Source organism: Macrobrachium nipponense, chromosome 19 (assembly GCF_015104395.2).
Source record: "Macrobrachium nipponense isolate FS-2020 chromosome 19, ASM1510439v2, whole genome shotgun sequence".
Classification (NCBI taxonomy): domain Eukaryota; kingdom Metazoa; phylum Arthropoda; class Malacostraca; order Decapoda; family Palaemonidae; genus Macrobrachium; species Macrobrachium nipponense.
Window position 1 is genome coordinate 26,475,120 of NC_061088.1, and position 20,078 is coordinate 26,495,197.

At 37.5% G+C, this 20,078-nt stretch overlaps 1 protein-coding gene across 5 annotated transcripts in view; it reads right to left on the minus strand.

The window, feature by feature from the left end:
* Nucleotides 1–20,078, minus strand: part of LOC135215357 (myosin light chain kinase, smooth muscle-like) — a 473,102-nt gene that overhangs the window by 6,406 nt on the left and 446,618 nt on the right. For all 5 annotated transcript variants that reach the window (XM_064249925.1, XM_064249941.1, XM_064249931.1 and 2 more), the window contains 16 exons: nt 19,528–19,642; nt 18,022–18,222; nt 14,412–14,581; nt 11,793–11,936; nt 7,242–7,388; nt 6,357–6,491; nt 4,892–5,149; nt 4,426–4,588; nt 3,853–4,018; nt 3,536–3,699; nt 3,073–3,263; nt 2,732–2,835; nt 1,271–1,412; nt 791–990; nt 490–642; nt 32–155 (listed from right to left, as the gene is read on the minus strand). In XM_064249925.1, coding sequence (XP_064105995.1) covers nt 32–155; nt 490–642; nt 791–990; nt 1,271–1,412; nt 2,732–2,835; nt 3,073–3,263; nt 3,536–3,699; nt 3,853–4,018; nt 4,426–4,588; nt 4,892–5,149; nt 6,357–6,491; nt 7,242–7,388; nt 11,793–11,936; nt 14,412–14,581; nt 18,022–18,222; nt 19,528–19,642 — 2,577 coding nt within the window. The remainder of the gene's footprint in view (nt 1–31; nt 156–489; nt 643–790; nt 991–1,270; nt 1,413–2,731; nt 2,836–3,072; nt 3,264–3,535; nt 3,700–3,852; nt 4,019–4,425; nt 4,589–4,891; nt 5,150–6,356; nt 6,492–7,241; nt 7,389–11,792; nt 11,937–14,411; nt 14,582–18,021; nt 18,223–19,527; nt 19,643–20,078) is intronic.

Genomic DNA, 20,078 nt, shown 5'->3' on the forward strand with positions numbered 1-20,078 from the left:
ATTTCACCCTGCATGCATAACAACAACATACCTGCCACTTCCTTCTAATAATGAATTTCTTTAGTTTGTCAGTAGATAAGACAACCTTATTCATGTCCTCTTCTGTCTGTGCCAGCCATGGGTGGTCAAAGCATTGTTCAGCAGTTAACCGTTTTCTGGAAAAGTTGAAAGTACTTAAAATTCCTCCTAAGAATCTAAAAATAAAAACTTCCCTGAGGAAATTACAGTTATGTTCATTTGAAGTTCCACTGTTGGCGTTTATAATTTATATAATTGACAAATTTAAACCAGAAACACTTTTTAAAAAGCATAAAAACAAAAATTAGTTACAGTATCAGTGTTCCATATCATTATGATAAGTAAAATGGAAAAAAGGTAATGAGCTATGATGAAGCAAGAACCACACACAACAGCGTTCTGATCACCTAATCATTTCATTAATTGTTTTAACACAAATTTCCACAACTAAAACACATTGAGAAGACTTACTCTTTCTTCTTGATCAGTAAAGATCTGATGAAATCTTTGGCGTCTTCAGTAATGGCTGTAAAAGCATCATCATCGAAGTCGAATTCTGCGCGTGTAATGTTTGCAAAGGTTTCAGCATCGTTGTCCCCCATGAATGGAGAAAGTCCAGACAGCCTAAAATATAATTAAATATTACATACATGATATTTAAGACCCGGGTGGTTATCATATTTTCCTTTAAATACTAAGTAACAATACAGAACTGATATCAAACATTTTCACATACTAAAGTGTTAAAACGTAGTAGCTCCATTATACTTACAACACGTAGCAAATGACACCAACGGACCACATATCCGAGGAGAAACCTATCAGCTCATAGTTGATAATCTCGGGGGCAATGAATTCGGGTGTTCCAAAGAGAACTCGGCAAGGATCATCAGGGTTGAATCTTCGGGCAAGTCCGAAGTCGATAAGCTTTATCTGGTGGGATGTTCGACGCACACATAGGATGTTCTCGGGCTATAAATGGAAAAAAAAACTTCAGTTACATGAAAAAATATAGTTTCTAAGTAGCCCAACGTTAGCTAAATGTCGGCAGTATTACAAACACAAACTGAAAACATTCGATGTTCTGATCTTAACTGTATACCTATCTCCCAAGCAATTTAACTATGTAATTTCAACTCGACATACAATACAGCATAATGAAGACGTACAGTTCTGATAGTTATTGGAATTTTATACCCACAATGTGTTGGAAAAGTAGATCTACAATGTAGTAAATTCTTTTTTAACTCACCTTCAGATCGAGATGTACAATGTGACTCTTATGCATGTACGCAACTCCCTCACAGATCTGCCTAACAAACAGGATGCAGTCTCTCTCGGTCAGAGCAAAGTCATCAGCTACTACTCTTTCAAATAGTTCTCCACCAGATATGCTGTAAAATAACACCATAGCAATCAGTATCGAATCATTACGGTAATATTCTGTCATCATAATTAATTAAACCTTGCAGAAATGAAATAACACACAACTGTACTTCAATAAGAGTCCGTGCCAACACCATGCTGGCTGAATCTAGGTAGGACTTCAAGTCACTACTAGTAATAATGAACCCCCTCCCTACTCGAAGAACCTACAATTAACAATTAAAACTCACTACAATACTCAAAAATGTTACAAATATGATATGAAATGCTTCACTACCCCACAAAAACACAACATACAAAAGACAGTGTTTTGCGATTCATCGACAAATACTTTTTGATCAAAGATAATTAAACAATAAATTCTATTACCCATCCCCTTAACCAATTAGAGCCAAGAGGCTGTGACTCAAGAAATAACAGTAAAAAATTTCTTCCAGTAGTAGAACTGCCTCCTCCTCGGGCTATGCCTAAGATACGAACTAATACACGCTAGAAATATTAATCTAATAACTGCTATGCATATACCCCAGAATATCACAAACATCATGCTGTAGAACATCTAACACGTGAAGGAAGGTCCTGGATACAGTGTACATACACGGATGGGTCCAAATCTTCGCCAGACGTAAAATTGTGAACCATACCAACCACAAAAACATACCAGTTTTCCTTGCATAACAATGCTCCTGTTTTCCCAGCATTATCATAGGCAACAGGACAAGTTATCACAAAAATTTATAATTTAAATCAGACAGAAACCCTTCAAAATTATACTTAAAAATATGTAACATTATACGAAGATGGTAGAAATGTGGAAATATGTTCGATATCTTCCGATACAGGCATTCGAGGATATGAGGAGGCTCCAGGGAGCCAACGCTGCACCCAAGCAAGACAAGACCACAGAGTTATTCCTATTAAGAGATTAAATAACATCTCTAAAACCCATTACAATCGATAAATACATGGAACAAATAATACAAAAATTAATTAAACCAAACTCAAAGGAATATGGCATTCGCCATATCATAAACACAAGATAAGCAAGTAATTTGACTCATGAATATTTGATCCAATGCCTTAATCTAAAGACTGCAGATTAACGCTAACAGTTAAACATTTGTGTGAATGTTCGAATACTATACTCGACATCTAACTTTAGAGCTGTAACTTAATCCAGTCTGAACCTTATTATTACCATTAATTAATAAAGTAAAATCCTTTGGACCCGCTCTGTGGCAGGTAAAGTACGTAGCTCGATAGTCTGGTTAAACCATACAGCAACTAATAACCACTGTAATAAAACAGTGCAATCTGTCGTACTTACTATTCCATAACCATGATAATTTCCTTTTGTCTTTCATAAGCAGCTCCAAGTTGTAGTAGCTTTGGATGTCTTAAGGCGTTCATTATGGAAATTTCTTCCCTGACCTTAAGAGAAAAAAAAATGGAATTTTCTGTAAAACCAACGTAATGTTTGAAGATCTTTTATATTTTCGTAACGCCTTTATTGTGAAGAACTGTTAAGTAAAATTATTCAAAAACCTTGAATTGGTTATTTTTGCCAAACGATAATTTTCATTACAAATTCCTAAAGTCAAATTCCTAAAGTATTCAAGGGAAATTTCAATTTATGGGATCTGTACTTGTACTGAACTTCATTCTCACCTTCTCCTTATCTGTAGATTTGATGCATTTGATGACTTTAGCTGCTCTTCTTGTTCCAGTTATTTTATCTGTCACCCTATAGACTATTCCAAATCGTCCTTTACCTACTTCCTCGTGCATTTTGTACTGTTTGTCGAAGTTGGCCCCGGCTTCTATCTCGACATTGAGAGGAGCAAAAGCAGTCTCATGATCTGGAAAAAATAATCAATTACTTATAAGTGGTTTTCACAAAATACTACCAACAGATAGGAGGATGTTCCCCTAGCCAATGTAATGAACATCAACCATAAACATCTGCACCGAAACACTCAAAATCACTTTTAGTAACTGAGAAAAAACTTATGTACTAATCTTAATAGTTGGATATGCTTTGCCTTCCAAGAATGGACGCATTAACTTCAAATACCGAGAACTAGAGCAAGATTATGCCCAGTGCAATACAATATTTAATTTGTTACAATACCTTCTGGTTCAGGTTCGTCGTCTTTGTCAGGAGGTGCTGAAGTAGTGACTGGAATGGAGGGTTTGGATGGCTCAGAAACACCATGGATGTTCTGCGCTCGCACCCTGAATTCATACTGGCAATTTGTGTCTAAACCTTGAGCAATATATGAAGTAGAGTGACACCTGAAATGCGAAATTAAAGACTGTCAGATACAAAAGATGCATAAAAACTGCAGGAGCTTAAACTTTAAATGTAACCTTGCATTTTCACTTACTAAGGTTATGGACATCTAGCAAGACAAAATACACACGACTCCACTCCAGCCCCTAGCTTACCCAGAAATCAGAGTGAACCAATCTCCATTTCCAATTTTGTGCGCCTCAACAATGTATCCTGTTACCACTGACCCACCATCATAAGTGGGGCCATACCAGGATAGTGTGACAGAATCATCAGTAACTTCACTGTGGTTTGGTTTATCTGCTGGTGGCTCGGGGGCACCTTTAAATGGCAAAGAAAATATACTTTAATGTTTTGCAAAAATCATTACACATTACGCTTTACAGAAATTAATTTCACTTATCACTTTCTGCTGTCATTTATGCCTTATATTACATATAGCTGTACTGTTCTATATAATAATATATGGTAACCTTTTAAAATAATTATCCTAACTTCCTTTGGGATTTTAGGAGAATTTTGACGCGTTACTAAGTAGAAATGTTTAAATCATTTCATCTGCTTCAAGTTTCAAGTATGGATATATTTAATAGATGCTTATTTAACAGGAATATTCTCATAATATGATTGGAACTGGTTAAGCAAATACTTATAAAAGCCCTGTATAGAATATCACTCTTGCCAACCTATATGGCTGCAACCAGAAAATGTCAGTTCTTTCAACTCACTTCCCACAGCTAAAGATGCAAAGGCGGCATGAGCTCCCAAGCTATTTCTGACAACTACAGTGTATTTGTCACAATCTTCTTGCACAATATCGTGTATGATGAGGGTTGTAATGCCATTCTCCGTCTTGACGCTGTACCGTCCACCATCACATATCTCTTGTTCCTGAAAACCGCAAAATAAAAGTTCACTATTTTTCAAGTTCTCTTGAAACAGGGGCTTTAAATATTACAGATGATTGTAGCCACACGTATTTAATATATTCATATAATCTTGTCCAATGCTCTATTTACTCCAGCTTTTTTCATTAATGCATGACACAAACATCCCTTAGGTTACCACACTTTCATTTTTTAAATTTTATAATAAACAAATTATTAAATGTATCTTTATCATTACCACCAGAAACAGTTAAAAAAAACACCTCGAGAGTTAGTTGTCCTGAAAGGTGACCTAAATAGTTCTTACCTTTTTAAGCCAGGAGACCAAAGGCTCTGGCTTTCCTGTGTAGGAGGCAGTTAAAGTCGCTGACTGGCCCTTGAGGACGGTAACATCCACTGGTCCTGAAATTATTTCTGCACCGACTTCGTCCGAATCCGCTTCACATCCCACAGCTAGTTCCTCGTCTTCCTCGTCCAGATCTGGTTCAGCCTCCTCCTCCTCTTCCTCCTCCTCCTCCTCTTTATGACTCTCGACTGTTTGGAGGAGCTTTTGAGACATTTCGTGCTGCATTGAGGTAAAAATTGTATTTATGAATCCTTGGAATTTCACTCTCGTAAATATACACGATTTTATAGAACTACGGTGTATATTTTTTAATAAGGTCATTGAAAAAGCAATGCATAGGTATTACAATAGTGTAGTGAAGATCTACTTATCAAGTTTGTATTCGTAAAAAAGCAACCCTATTTATCACAGCATCTGCTTGACTACCATTAATGAGTATATTCTCAAGTTTTAAAATAAAATATATAATTTAAAATGATTTAGCACAACTATGGTAACTACTTCATATGGGGCCACACAATTTTAGAAAACAATACTTAACTCAAAGTAATTGAATGTCCCATCAATCAAATCTGGACCAAATAACAAAACTATGACTGCACTTAATCCTTTGCAGAAAATTTCCCACAAAATGCTCATATTTAATTCTGCGAGATCAAGCCTGTCAACGGCGTTCACCGAATGACAGGAACCGAAGGAGTGGGGGTGCGGGTTTGGGCGTGGAAATAGACCTATTAGTCTTGCGAATGGTCACTCGCGTGATTTGGATTTGGAGGCCGGAGGACCAGTTTTGAAAGGTTTGTCCGCTATACATACTTATTTATAAAAAAATGTTATTGCGTTCACTTGAAGAGCCCATTGTGGCTCGAAACAACTATTTTTTTTTTTTCAAGATAAAATGACTTTTAAGGAAATTTTTTTTTTTTAACTCGTTTAAAATCATTTTAGTATATATAACAGTTAATGATTGGGAGAAAAGGGCCTACACTAAATATGTTGAACAACTGTCTTGAAAATTCCAAGCTGCGTAGGATACATTACCAAATACAATAAATCAAGAATTTTGAATTTAAAAAAAACGCACATTAAAAGCAAACCTGAAACGCTCCTCGTCGATCAACATGTTGACTTGAATTCCCATATTAATACTAAGAAATGCGTATACCCTACATAATTAAAAAAAAAAAAAAAAAAAAAAAAAAATGTTTTCGCAGAAAAGATGGGAAACATACTGCTTATTACTCTCACTGTTTAACGTACTAGCAAAATCTTCACTCGAATTATTGATGTCATCTAGTCTGATTTCTGAGAGATCATATCGACCCACTAACGCAATATCTTTTATGATGAGACTTGCAGCTCCATTTTAAATAACAGTTATCTATGGAAGAGGAGTAAACGAAGCGTGAATCATTCAAGACGTTACCTGGTGTTGTTCCTTGGTGATTGAGTCGTACTCGAGCTCACTAACGTTCGAGAGAGAACTGCTGCAGCCGCTGGAGTCGCGAAGACTGGAGCTTCCGTAGGCTGAGTCGACACTACCAGTACCGGTGTTGCTGATCTGTAAGGACGGAGTTTTCTTTATATGTAATGTTTAGACAAAAACAATAAGTTACAAAACTATAAGTAAAATGTACTGTAAAAAAAAAATCAGCCTATACAGGTATCTAAGCTCTTAGTCCGCAAACCTTTTACTATTTAAACCAGCATTAGTGATCTGGAATAGCCACCTCTGTAGTTCGATGAGACAGTTGGAATGAGGGGAAGCTCTTAAATATTTTAGATCCAAATCTCGACGCTTTTATGTTACGAATTTACACCTATTACTATTTCCTAAATCACAAAGATGTATCTACATTAATTCCTTTGAAGTACCCTCTGGGAATTTTGAAAAGGTAGCAATGTTGTTGAACGATATAGAGAGAGAATTCTACTCAATGTATACTATTTCCACACATTAAATTGGAGAGAGAGAGAGAGATTCCACTGAAATGTATACTATTTTCACACATTAAGTTGGAGAGAGAGATATAAAGAATTCTACTGAAAAATATATACTCTTCTACACATTAAGTTGGAGAGAAAGAGAGAGAGAGAATTCTACTCAAATATGTATACTATTTCCACTCATTAAGTTGGGGGGAGAGAGAGAATTCTACCCAAATATGTATCCTATTTCCACACATGTCGAGTGAGAGGGAGAGAGAGAGAGAAATTCTATTGGAAAGGGTCCACTCTTGTCCACGCATTTTACCAAGTTTAAGAGTGGCGTTAATTTGTATGAATAACTGCTGTGTTTCCGTGTCCTCACCTCCTTCAGCATCGGCTTGATCCTGGGCGCCGGAGAGTTGGACGTTCTTGGAGGAGTGAGTCTAGACTGAACATTTGTGCTGACACTCGAGGGGCTGTTGGCGGACGATTTGAAACGGTCTTCTCTGTTGGGAGCGTAGAGGTTAACCTGCGCCGGGAGGGAAGAGAGTGGGTTTCATTATACCGTTCACAATTGTTTATTTAATACAACTCGATGCATATTTATATTTAGTGATTTTCTTTAGTAATAATATCGTAACGTCTCCTGTTCTTTTGTTCGTATAACGTTTCGTTCTTTTTTTATATAAATTGTGGAGGCTTGTTTCGCCTACTAGCTTGTTCATTGCCGTCTAGATGCTTACGGCAATGGCTTGTTGCAGATGAATAATAATAATAATAATAATAATAATAATAATAATAATAATAATAATCATAATCATAATAATAATAATAATCATCATAATAATCATAATAATAATAATAATAATAATAATAATAATAAATATTATATATTATTGATGATTATTATGATGATATATGATGATTATGATTATGATTATGATTATGATTATTATTATTATTATTATTATAATATTATAATAATAATAATAATAATAATAATAATAATAATAATAATAATAATAATAATAATAATAATAATAATAATAATAACACATAGATGAGACAGGATACAAATACCTGGGAATAATGGAAGGAGGAGATATAAAACACCAAGAGATGAAGGACATGATCAGGAAAGAATATATGCAGAGACTCAAGGCGATACTCAAGTCAAAACTCAACGCCGGAAATATGATAAAAGCCATAAACACATGGGCAGTGCCAGTAATCAGATACAGCGCAGGAATAGTGGAATGGACGAAGGCAGAACTCCGCAGCATAGATCAGAAAACCAGGAAACAAATGACAATACACAAAGCACTACACCCAAGAGCAAATACGGACAGACTATACATAACACGAAAGGAAGGAGGGAGAGGACTACTAAGTATAGAGGACTGCGTCAACATCGAAAACAGAGCACTGGGGCAATATCTGAAAACCAGTGAAGACGAGTGGCTAAAGAGTGCATGGGAAGAAGGACTAATAAAAGTAGACGAAGACCCAGAAATATACAGAGACAGGAGAAAGACAGAAAGAACAGAGGACTGGCACAACAAACCAATGCACGGACAATACATGAGACAGACTAAAGAACTAGCCAGCGATGACAATTGGCAATGGCTACAGAGGGGAGAGCTAAAGAAGGAAACTGAAGGAATGATAACAGCGGCACAAGATCAGGCCCTAAGAACCAGATATGTTCAAAGTATGATAGACGGAAATAACATCTCTCCCATATGTAGGAAGTGCAATACGAAAAATGAAACCATAAACCACATAGCAAGCGAATGCCCGGCACTTGCACAGAACCAGTACAAAAAGAGGCATGATTCAGTGGCAAAAGCCCTCCACTGGAGCCTGTGCAAGAAACATCAGCTACCATGCAGTAATAAGTGGTACGAGCACCAACCTGAGGGAGTGATAGAAAACGATCAGGCAAAGATCCTCTGGGACTATGGTATCAGAACGGATAGGGTGATACGTGCAAACAGACCAGACGTGACGTTGATTGACAAAGTCAAGAAGAAAGTATCACTCATTGATGTCGCAATACCATGGGACACCAGAGTTGAAGAGAAAGAGAGGGAAAAAATGGATAAGTATCAAGATCTGAAAATAGAAATAAGAAGGATATGGGATATGCCAGTGGAAATCGTACCCATAATCATAGGAGCACTAGGCACGATCCCAAGATCCCTGAAAAGGAATCTGGAAAAACTAGAGGCTGAAGTAGCTCCAGGCCTCATGCAGAAGAGTGTGATCCTAGAAACGGCACACATAGTAAGAAAAGTGATGGACTCCTAAGGAGGCAGGATGCAACCCGGAACCCCACACTATAAATACCACCCAGTCGAATTGGAGACTGTGATAGAGCAAAAAAAAAAAAAAAAAAAAAATAATAATAATAATAATAATAATAATAATAATAATAATAATAATAATAATAAACAGTACATGAAACACCTTGTTGAGAGTAATAATTCATTTTAATTACTGTAGTTAACATTCTCGACAAAAATAGCAAATGACGTATGTCGCGGATTCACAATAAAAAGCTTACCTATTCGATAAAAACTTTGTCTTCAAAGTGAATTTTCTTTTATATCAAGCGGGTTAATGAGTCAAATTTATTAGGGGACGTGACTACCACGATACCGCATCAGGAACACCAACACATAACAGATAGAAGGAACGTCCAGTGGGCGTTACCGAGATGCAATGCACGTTTTAGCATTTAATTTTGTAAACCATGCCAATAGTTAAATCTGTTTTAACAACAAACTGTGGAAGTATTTTTTTCTGGATTGTTGATTATCTGTTATATTAAGATTTTCGTATTCATAATTATTACTCATCAAAATCTAAAGTTTCAAGTCAAACTGACCGAGAAATAATCTAAATGTTCATAACGACGATACAACATAGCGCATTCGAAACCTATGTGGCGAGTTGCATTCTAACCGTTAATCGTGGCAGTCCAAGGTTAGGGATTCTTGAAGTACTACTGATAAACGAGCAGTTCCAATGATTTTGGCAACCCACAAACGATAGTTCAGAAACAGCAAATAAACAGTTTCGCTATAAAACAACGAACAGGATACAAGCCTTCTCACGAAAATGTCATATTTCAATATAGTTTGCCCTACAATATCTTATCAGGGTAACATTCAAGTAGGAGCGATTTTTATTTACAAGCATCGTCAAAAAAAAAGGGGGGGTGATGGGCGTGCGAATGAAGAGGCGAATATGAGCGAAACGCTGGGCTGAGCAGCCACAGGACTCGTTGAGAAAGTACGCCCTAAGAATAGCCAAATGCGAAGCAGACGCACTTAAGAACTGTAAACAACGCAGCCTTACCGAACTCTTGTAACAATGAATGTTGAATTCGTGAGGCGAGGCCGAAAGATCGCGCCTTCGTTTATTTTCTGTTGCTATGATTGGCAGAGCTATTGCAATACACCCGAACTTCTGCAAATGTTAAGTTTACTGACTACCCCGTTGTAACAGAAGCAGTGCACCATGATGATGTTAATCCGAATCGGTTTTACTCCAATGGATTTTACACGCTTTCATAACTGAGTAAAGGTTATGGCATTTTAGAAGCATAACCCTTTAATCTACACTCATTTGTAAAATTATTGCGAAATAATTATGAATGGAAAGACTGATTAATTAATATAGATTTGCTATAACCTCTAAGAGGCAAAGAATTTTATTCCAACGTCACCTCCAGGCAAAGGCAGGAGTTTATTTTCTGAAGCAAGTCTGTCGTCACCCTGAGGCTATCCCCTTTTTTACAGCGTAAAACCATGTGCACACTCGTCTCACGTTCCCGCAAAAATAAAAAAGGAAAAAAATAGTTAATCTACTATCTAGTAATCTTACATTCATTACCCTCGGGATCTGCTTCAAGATGCTAAGAATAACAAAGCGGTGTCCCTAAATAATGTTCAATAAAAACTATAATTTTTATCACTATGAATCTTACGTCATCACCCTATTGCGAAACAACTGCTACAACTTCTTTCATCTAAACAACCAATTAGGCGGGAAGACCTTACAACAGTTCATGGTAAGGGTCCTTGATAGTCAAGTAGTTTTTTTTTTTAATTCCTGTGATGGATTTGCTTTGGCTGACCTTGAGTTCTTGACTGTGGAAAAAATTCGCTGCTCCGCACTTCTTAGACAATGATTTGCAACTATTATCACTAACTGCGAAGCGTGCTAGCCTTTCTATTTGACCCCCGGGCAAATGAAGGTCACATAGAAAGAATAACTTTACTTTGAGTGAGAATTGCTGCGTCGCTTCGGTTTCCAGTCGCTCTGCCTTCTTCTTTAATCTTAGTCTCTCAGCATCTACACTCCCAACGGTATAAAACTTAACCTGCCTTGAATTTTCATCCCTCTCTTCAAAACTATTCCCACGTCTATGGTTCTACGATACAGGCTAGTATTGTGATACACTATTTACTTAATAGTAATTGTTTTCAATTACAAGAATACTCCTTCAATATGTACAGGCACTTAGTTTACAGGGCACAGACCATAAGAGTTGCTGCTCCGAATTCCAAATCAACAGTAGATTATGCTCTTACTTGTTAAGCAAACCGCATTGCTTACATTTGGTATCACAAAATAATAAAGTATTAAGTCTTATATACAACCACTTTTACTGGCCGTTCCCAAGGGTCGACCAAACCACCAATTACTATTTTACAAGATACTTATCGTACATTAACCCATTCATAATCACATCTTCCTGTGCACGAGTTATTTTATTATCAGTGTGAGATGTTCACCACTAAGTACGATCCCTCTTTCGTTAACTTGACATTCTATACGAACTTCACCTATGATTGAGTTAGGTATATGTAGCTCTTGGTGGAGTTTCGTTCTCTATAAATCACTCTTTCTTAATGGGACTCACCTTGAGTGTAGTCGAGGCCGAGTCGGTGCCAAGACAGTTGGAGGCCACGACAGAAAGGACTCCAGAGTCCGTCGAGAGGGCATGGACGATGCTGAGGGTATGCTGGTGTCCTTCGTCTGGTCCAACGTCTTCATCTACTTCCACCTGTGGAGTTAGATGAATAATATTAACTCACCATGCTTTAAATACAATAATGTGGTAATTACTGGGGATAAAGGGTCTATGGGTAGGGCTGGAAAAGTGGCAAAGAATCAGCTTAAATTACGTGATATATCAATGTTCGTGGTATAGAAATTCACGGCCTGAGATTTTCAGAATATTGTACTTTTCTTAACCATACATATATGCAGTTCTTAACTTGAAGCACGTGAGCATTTTGTTCAAAATTACTAAGGTAAACTTATCACAATCTGGTACATAAATATCACACACACACACAAATGTACTTGAGACGAAGATGATATTCCCCTGTAGTGAACCACATAACAATTCTTCATTAATGAGATTGTAACTTGACCTGCTACCATGATCCAGTGATTATGGACGCGTACTTCAGCACTTGACACTATAGCCATAGTTTGCGCCTTGCCGGATATTGCAGGTTGAATGTATCATTATACAATGCTGTTGCTTCATGTGCATTAAAAACGACAACAATAGTTACTACTCCTGTTTATTTCTAACAATCATCACTAGTGGTAAGGCCAATGACGACTAACGAGGAGGAAGCGAGAAGATAAACGACAAGAAAAGAAGAAAAAGGAAATCCCGGCACAGCATCCACATCTCTCCGATGTTATTGAAGCAGCTCTTCAGGTTTCTTTATTTACCTCCACCTGATACTCCTTATGAAAGCGCAACCCACTTCTACAGCCTAGCTTCAAGACCACCTCCTCCTCCTCCTCCTCCCATCACTCCTCCCTTTGCCGGAATATGGCAAAGGGACGCGAACGAGCCAACGCGTGTCTATGCAAAAGCAGTAAGGAGAAAACGGTTCGTTTAAATCTTTAATGCCTGCTGTTTGCCTGAACAGTTTGTTAATGTTACAAGGTAACGGTTGGAGAAATATTCGCGTTTGATACAATTATAATGAAAATACATTAGGTACATCACATATGGCATAATACAAGATTGATAAATCATTTTTCACGAGGAAAGTATGTTTTTTATCCCCTTCAGAGCAGGGCTATCCACGGGCATTGGGCTTCTGGTCCAATCGGGATCTATAGTAATACAAACACTTAACACCTCCAGTGCCATAATACTAATCTTTATTGAAAAGGAAAACATATTTGTAAGAAAATGTAATAATTATAAACTTCATCTTCTTGGTATGTGAACGAACACTCCAAAATTTCGTAATGGTTATCTGAAAAGTGCTTGGAGCGCTTAATTCCTGGCAAACAAACACGCAAGCACTTTAAACCCTTAAAAGGATATACGAGCGCTTTTCTGAGGCCAATGCCTAAAGGAATGGCAACTTGATGCGATGCACACTTGAAAAGCAAAATGAGAAGAGGGAAGATAACCAGACTTTAGATAAACAGCACATTTATAATAATGAGTTTTAGCAAACGTTTCAACATATTAAATGGGGCATAAACTTGCCACTCATTATTCAGGTATATAGTAGATACACTGACAACTAAACTTATATCACTGAATGTTCAATTTTCTTCATACCATTGCGCCATATTCTTCAGCTGTGATTCCTGTCAAGTAACAACGCGTACTATATTAGCCGAGTTGGTACCACTTAGAAGGTTTTGTAGATCACTACAGATCTTGACCATTCTTTATCGCATCTACGCACAAGGCACTAGGTTAGTTCATCATGACTTTTTTTTTGTTTCAAATCTTAATACGGTCTTCACAGTTATCGCTCCTTAATACGGATGGCTTTTTCTAAGCACTCGCGTCAAAATTTACCTACTGATAAATCATCTTTAAGATTTCATTACAATACGCGAAGAAATTGTATGAATAATGAAGACACTGACTGCAATTATAATAAATCGGTTGACAACTTTAATGACAATCACCAACATCAACTTTCTTTTCCACTTATATGTAGTCGACAGTTACGCAATAAACTACTGTTCGTCCGTCGACACACCCGAGTAACTTTTGTAGATTTTCAGCTGGTGAGGGTTCGCCTAACTTAATTCAGCATTTGGGCACTTGCTTATCATGATGCTGGGACTTCATGGTAATACTTAATCCCGTTTTTCACACTAATTCACAGAGAGAGAGAGAGAGAGAGAGAGAGAGAGAGAGAGAGAGTTAAGTATATCTTTGTTTAACCAGACCACTGAGCTGATTAACAGCTCAACTAGGGCTGGCCCGAAGTATTAGATATTTTTACGTGGCTAAGAACCAACTGGTCACCTAGCAACGGGACCTACAGCTTATTGTGGGATCCGAACCACGTTATATCGAGAAATGAATTGCTATCACCAGAAATGAATTCCCATGAATCCGTGTTGGCCGAGAGTCGAACTTCGGACCACCGGATTGGTGGCCGAGCGCGAAAACCACTCGTCCAACGAGGAACTAAGAGAGAGAGAGAGAGAGAGAGAGAGAAACAGGAACTACATGAGCGCTCAACGCCCAACTTACCTTAACTCTAGGAGTGGACATCAACTTGCGCCCGTCGAGGAACCAACTGAGCGTAGGAGCTGGGTGGCCATGGACAGCTACGGTGAACCTGGCAGCGGATCCCTCTTCCACTACCAAGGGCGTCAAATTACCCACAATACAAGGAGCGCTCGACTTGGCCGCACGCGGATCTGCGAGAGGAAGAGAAGAGAGAGAGACACAGAATAAGAGGATAAGCTAAACAATAAATCAGAGGCCACTACAGCGGATGGAGAAGCACCAAGTCTTCCTTCTCCATTTTCCTCCTATCTACCTCCGTTGAGTCTTCCCCGCGTTTTCGGTTTGTCCTTCGTTCAGTTGTTGGGACAGGGATTTGTTTTAAACTAAAATGAAGTGCTTCCGTTAAAAGCAAAGCAAACGAAAAGTCTTGGTTTTCAGTACTTTATATAAAGAAAGATGACGACTGTACTGAAACTGTTATTTTCCCGCTCACCACTGAACTGTTTGGTTAACCACTTGACTTACAGGTAGACTGATCCACAATGACGGTAACTAAAGTACCTTCCCATAGTAGGTACGATAACGATACAATAGCTTATACTAGACTAAATCACGGATTATAATATGATAATTCAGACAGGAAAATATGACAAATAAAAAGAAAAAAAATCACCCGACACGCAAGCACTCGAGCTCGCATATTTGTAACAGTGTTGAAGGGACCAAATAAGGAGCTGTACTCCACGGGGTGGAATTCTTTTCAAACCAAAAGTTTTGTGCAAATGCAGTTTACTACAGTAAATTATTAATCCTTTTCCAAATTGGAATTATCAATGCAATCTCTCTACAACCCAATTTCAGGGAGTAAATTTATGGCAGCAACTTATGGCTGTATCAAGGGAAAAGTACTACGTATTTGTAACTGAGGGTAACAAGTTACAACGAATACTTCTGATTTACTTTGCCCAATGACATTGAATTTTTTTATTTTTATTATTATTTTTTTTTTTTAGTTTTAAGGAAGCAACTTATGCTCCGTTATTGCCATGGTATCTTAAAGGTTACTGTAAAGTATCCCGTGGCCCTACGCTATCCCCTTGAAGCTTTATGGGTTAACTAAGGTAACCCCCTCCACTTAGGTCAAATTAAGTTAGTTTACTTGAGTTAACTCATACCATGCAAAAATCGAGAAATATTTTAAAATCAAGAAATAAAATTAAAGAATTTATCTGTTGATCTGAAAGACTAAACATTGTTTCTATTTAAGATATGTTTAACATTTAAAACAAATTCTAGAAGTATCATCTCATAATTATGTAAGTTCTATGGTTCGAAAGTATATTATTTTTTTATTATGGAACTAAAACAATAATTCGACGAGTACAATAATTCTATGAGTACAAGTTCATTTAACTCAATTTAAATTTACACAAGATTTTAGTAAAGTTGGGCTTGTGTTGAAGAGCAATTGCTAATGCGATATAGAAGCACATCTCTGACATTTACATTCCCAATGTTACTCCAGAAACAACTTCATCATATCAGTGAGTCAACAAAAGCTCAATATTTATCGACAATATACATCCATCTTGTCAACATGATAAGGCTTCACCAGCTCTTGACAGATATTAACGTGATAGATATGACATTAGTTACAATTTATGAAAGTTTTTGGGCCAATGCCTCCACAAATAACATTGCTTTCTGCAGTAACAAGATTTATGGATGAGATTAGGCTTATACCAAATTAATGGCAAGAAAGGCTTTGCCAAACTAAATGGCAAGAAAGGCTTATGCCAAACTAAATGACGAAAAAGGCTCAAGCCAAACTAAAAAAGCTCAAGCCAAACTAAATGACTTAAAAGGCTTATGCCAAACTAAATGACAAACAGAAAAGGCTTATGCCAAACTAAATGAGAAAAAACGTAATGAAAACCCCCCAAAAATTAAAAGCATCAAACTATACACGAAAGCAACGAGGATTTTTTGCTTGACACAAACACCCAACATTCACTTATACGTAACTGGTAATGGTTTTTATGCATTAGCATATATTCACCTAACAGTACACCCCATCACGTTTAATGTGACGAGGATAGTGTATAATAATAATATTAATAGTTAATAGTAATAATAATAACAAATGCAAAACCAACTCAAAAGGCACAGTTGCTTCACGAGGAAAAAATCTAACCTTTCGGACACTAGATTTCAAGAATCGGAGGCTAAAATGATACAATTTAACGTGTAGCAATTTTTCCTTACCAACTGCCATTATTCCATTACTCAAAAAGAGGCCATAAAGAACTCGAAAATGGGCAACAGTTGAAGGGTTAATACCAATGGTCTCGGAGAAACTGGCGTGACAGCGTCAGCGCCAAGATCATGCTTTGACCGAGCAGATAAAATTGAGATAACCGATCTGATATGAATAGTTCAAGGAACTACGAAAGATTTCCTTTATCTGATAAAACATCAACATTAAAAGACTATCCATAACACACGTGACTCAAGATAATTGATAAAATTCCACAAATAAAAGTAGTCTATAGCACTTAAGATTACGGTAACAGAATGCGTAATTTTTTTTGCCATACACTCCTCATTACTAATGATTACGGTACTAAATCTAGTTATTATAGAATATCCATAATACTAATGATAGAAATATACAGAACAGTGCTTTGAAACGACATTCACGTACAAGTACACAGAGTGAAAAATGATAGCGTCTCACTCCCTAATTATACGCCTTGCCCTCTTAGTTGTAAGCGATATGCTTCTAAATTACATTCGTATGCAAGTCATACACGGTTTTGAATTAACAACTAAAAACTCTAGAACATTTGGTGCCATTAGCTATTAAAGTAAGCAATGAATACAACACTGTTATACAAAATTGATACAATAAACAAACGCCAAAGAAAGTCGATGGCTGCCACATAAAATGCCAACGCTCAATTTTTCCTCCTTTAAAACTTGATACAACGGATACCTGTTAAATGAGTCAATCGGCGTTCTGCTTTGTTGCATTCATGTAATGCAACCAGAAAAAGTCTGTTATATAAAAACTGGTTTGAACATACGTGTGATATCTAATTTTCCTAAGTCCACCGCTCTTAGAGCGTGAATCATCAACAACGTCACTAAGAACTAGGGAGAAGCAATGTAGATAAGTGCTTTATTTGAACTTGACCCTTATCCAAGGTTCATCTTTCATTTGTAAAAATTAATCCCTGGGGGGAATTCAATAAAAGCCTAAAAATAACTATGGTCTCAAACTACTATATGAGAGATAGAGAGAGAGAAATAAGTTAAGTATATCTTAGTTTTACCAGACCACTGAGCTGATTAACAGCTCTCCTAGGGCTGACCCGAAGGATTAGATATTTTTACGTGGCTGGGAACCAATTAGTTACCTAGCAACGGGACCTACAGCTTATTGTGGGATCCGAACCACATTATATCGAGAAATGAATTTCTATCACCAGAAATAAATTCCTCTGATTCCGCATTGGCCGAGCAGAGAATAGAACTTCGGACCACCGGATTGGTAGCCGAGCGCGAAATCACTCGTCCAACGAGGAACAGAGAGAGAGAGAGAGAGAGAGAGAGAGAGAGAGTTACTCACCATGTACGGTCATCTTGCAGTAGGAGTGAGCCTCTCCATGCATGTTGTAGGCCTCGCAGATGTAGATCCCGGCGTCGTCAGGATAAACGTCCCTCAGGAAGAGGGAGTAACTTCCGTTGCCTTCCTCCTCGTACCGGAAGTCTTTGCTAGGCTTGATTTCAAGGTCATTTCGCACCCATACAACCTTCAAGGGCAAGGACCCTGCAGGGGAGATGGACAAGAAAATTGACAAATGTTAGTAAATGAACAAGGTGAATTCTGCCATGAAAAACTGGAATTTTCTGGGGTCGCATTATGATAACTTTCTTTGGAGAAATGATTACCGGTAACTTTATAGAAAGTATGAAAAATCTATATAGCACGTGGCAAAACCAGTTGGAATACGTGAAACCACTGTGAAATACAGATGTAAAATTGTACAACGGTCAAGTTGCACCTACCAGAAACAGGTACCAGAAAGGTAGATCGATTGATTGATTATAGATTTTAGGTATACTTGGCACCAGAAAGGGGGCGCCCTATTATCTTAAAAGCTATCATGATTGCTAGTGTAATAACCCCTTGACGAATTTGCCCCGCAATTTTGCCTCCAGGAACCAAACTCGCCTACTTGTACATATAGAAATATTAAATATTTTTTTAACGAGGCACTTTTGATAAACTATTGAAACTATACTTGAGCAGTAATTTTATGCAGGTAATTATAACTAGCCCTCTACAAAGAACTTGCATGCTACACAAGGGAAGCTCAAACCACTTCTAGCCTTCACGTAATTAAATTGACTAAAGACGAAAAAGAATAATTTTTACTGTTTTCAATGACTAACACTTTGGTGGAAAAATTAAAGTCGGGACAACAACAAAAAACTACACTTTCATTTATCATGTGAATTCTGCGGCCTGGGCCAGTTTTTACAAAGTTGGTTGGAGGTAGGTTTTTGTATATTTGGCAATCTTGTGCTAAGACGGGATCATGTCCCTACGTGTTTGGTCGTTGCACTGGTTGCTTGAGTGCAGTCTGCATCTTGGTAAATCGGTAAAGCCAACAAACTCGACATAAGCAAATATACGATCGCCATGAACAGTCTATAACTACGTCAGGAAATAAGAGAATCTGAACAGATGGAAATTTTTTGTTTAAGGCTTGTAGTGGTTATGGTAATTCTAGACAATAACTCTGCACGGACTGCAAGGAACGGTCCTGCGAATACGAAAGCCACTAGGGATTGGGGCGTCCAATGTATTCGCCGTGTTTAGTACTGGCCCCTGGGGGTTGATTACAGTCGACCCCCACAAATAACAGTAAATTCTTAATAAGCAACCGAAATACCATAGGAAACTGCAATTTCCAAAGAAATCCCCCACGCGGAGTTATTACCTAGATCTACCGTGCTGATACACAAGTTCTGAAATGCAAGGGCTATTCAGTTTGTGTGTGAGAGAGAGAGAGAGAGAGAGAGAGAGAGAGAGAGAGAGAGAGAGAGAGAGAGAGAGATTTAGTCTTACCTCCAACTCGGATTGAGAGTCGCACTTCATCTCCATCCAACACTGTCAGATCCTTCAGACCTTGGATGATGTAAGGTGGAGTGTTTTCGGCCTCGTTGCGGTGTTCAACAATGACCTGAAGGTTCAAAAAGGTGGATTATCAATGGCTGCAATTACTCCGTGTCAATCAATACGCTAAAACTAATAATGACTTGTTAACTACACTGACTGCGTGAAGACTTAATAGCATACGTAAAAAATATAAAATACTTTATGGCCTACGTAAAAAATATAAAATACAATAAAGTAACACAATGACGTACTCCAAATGTATACTCCATCAACGTAATATCTTGAAACAAATCATAGATAAATTGACTAAAAAACAAACTTTTCATTGCTGAAAACTTCACTACTTCCGTACTACAACGAACATACCCGATGATCCTTGACACCGAGTTCGATCAGAAATTAGTTAAAACTTATAGATGAATTGTAGCTAGGCAAAGTATCGATATCTATCTAATTAACAACTCACATTATTATCATCTTCATTGGACACAACGTTCATC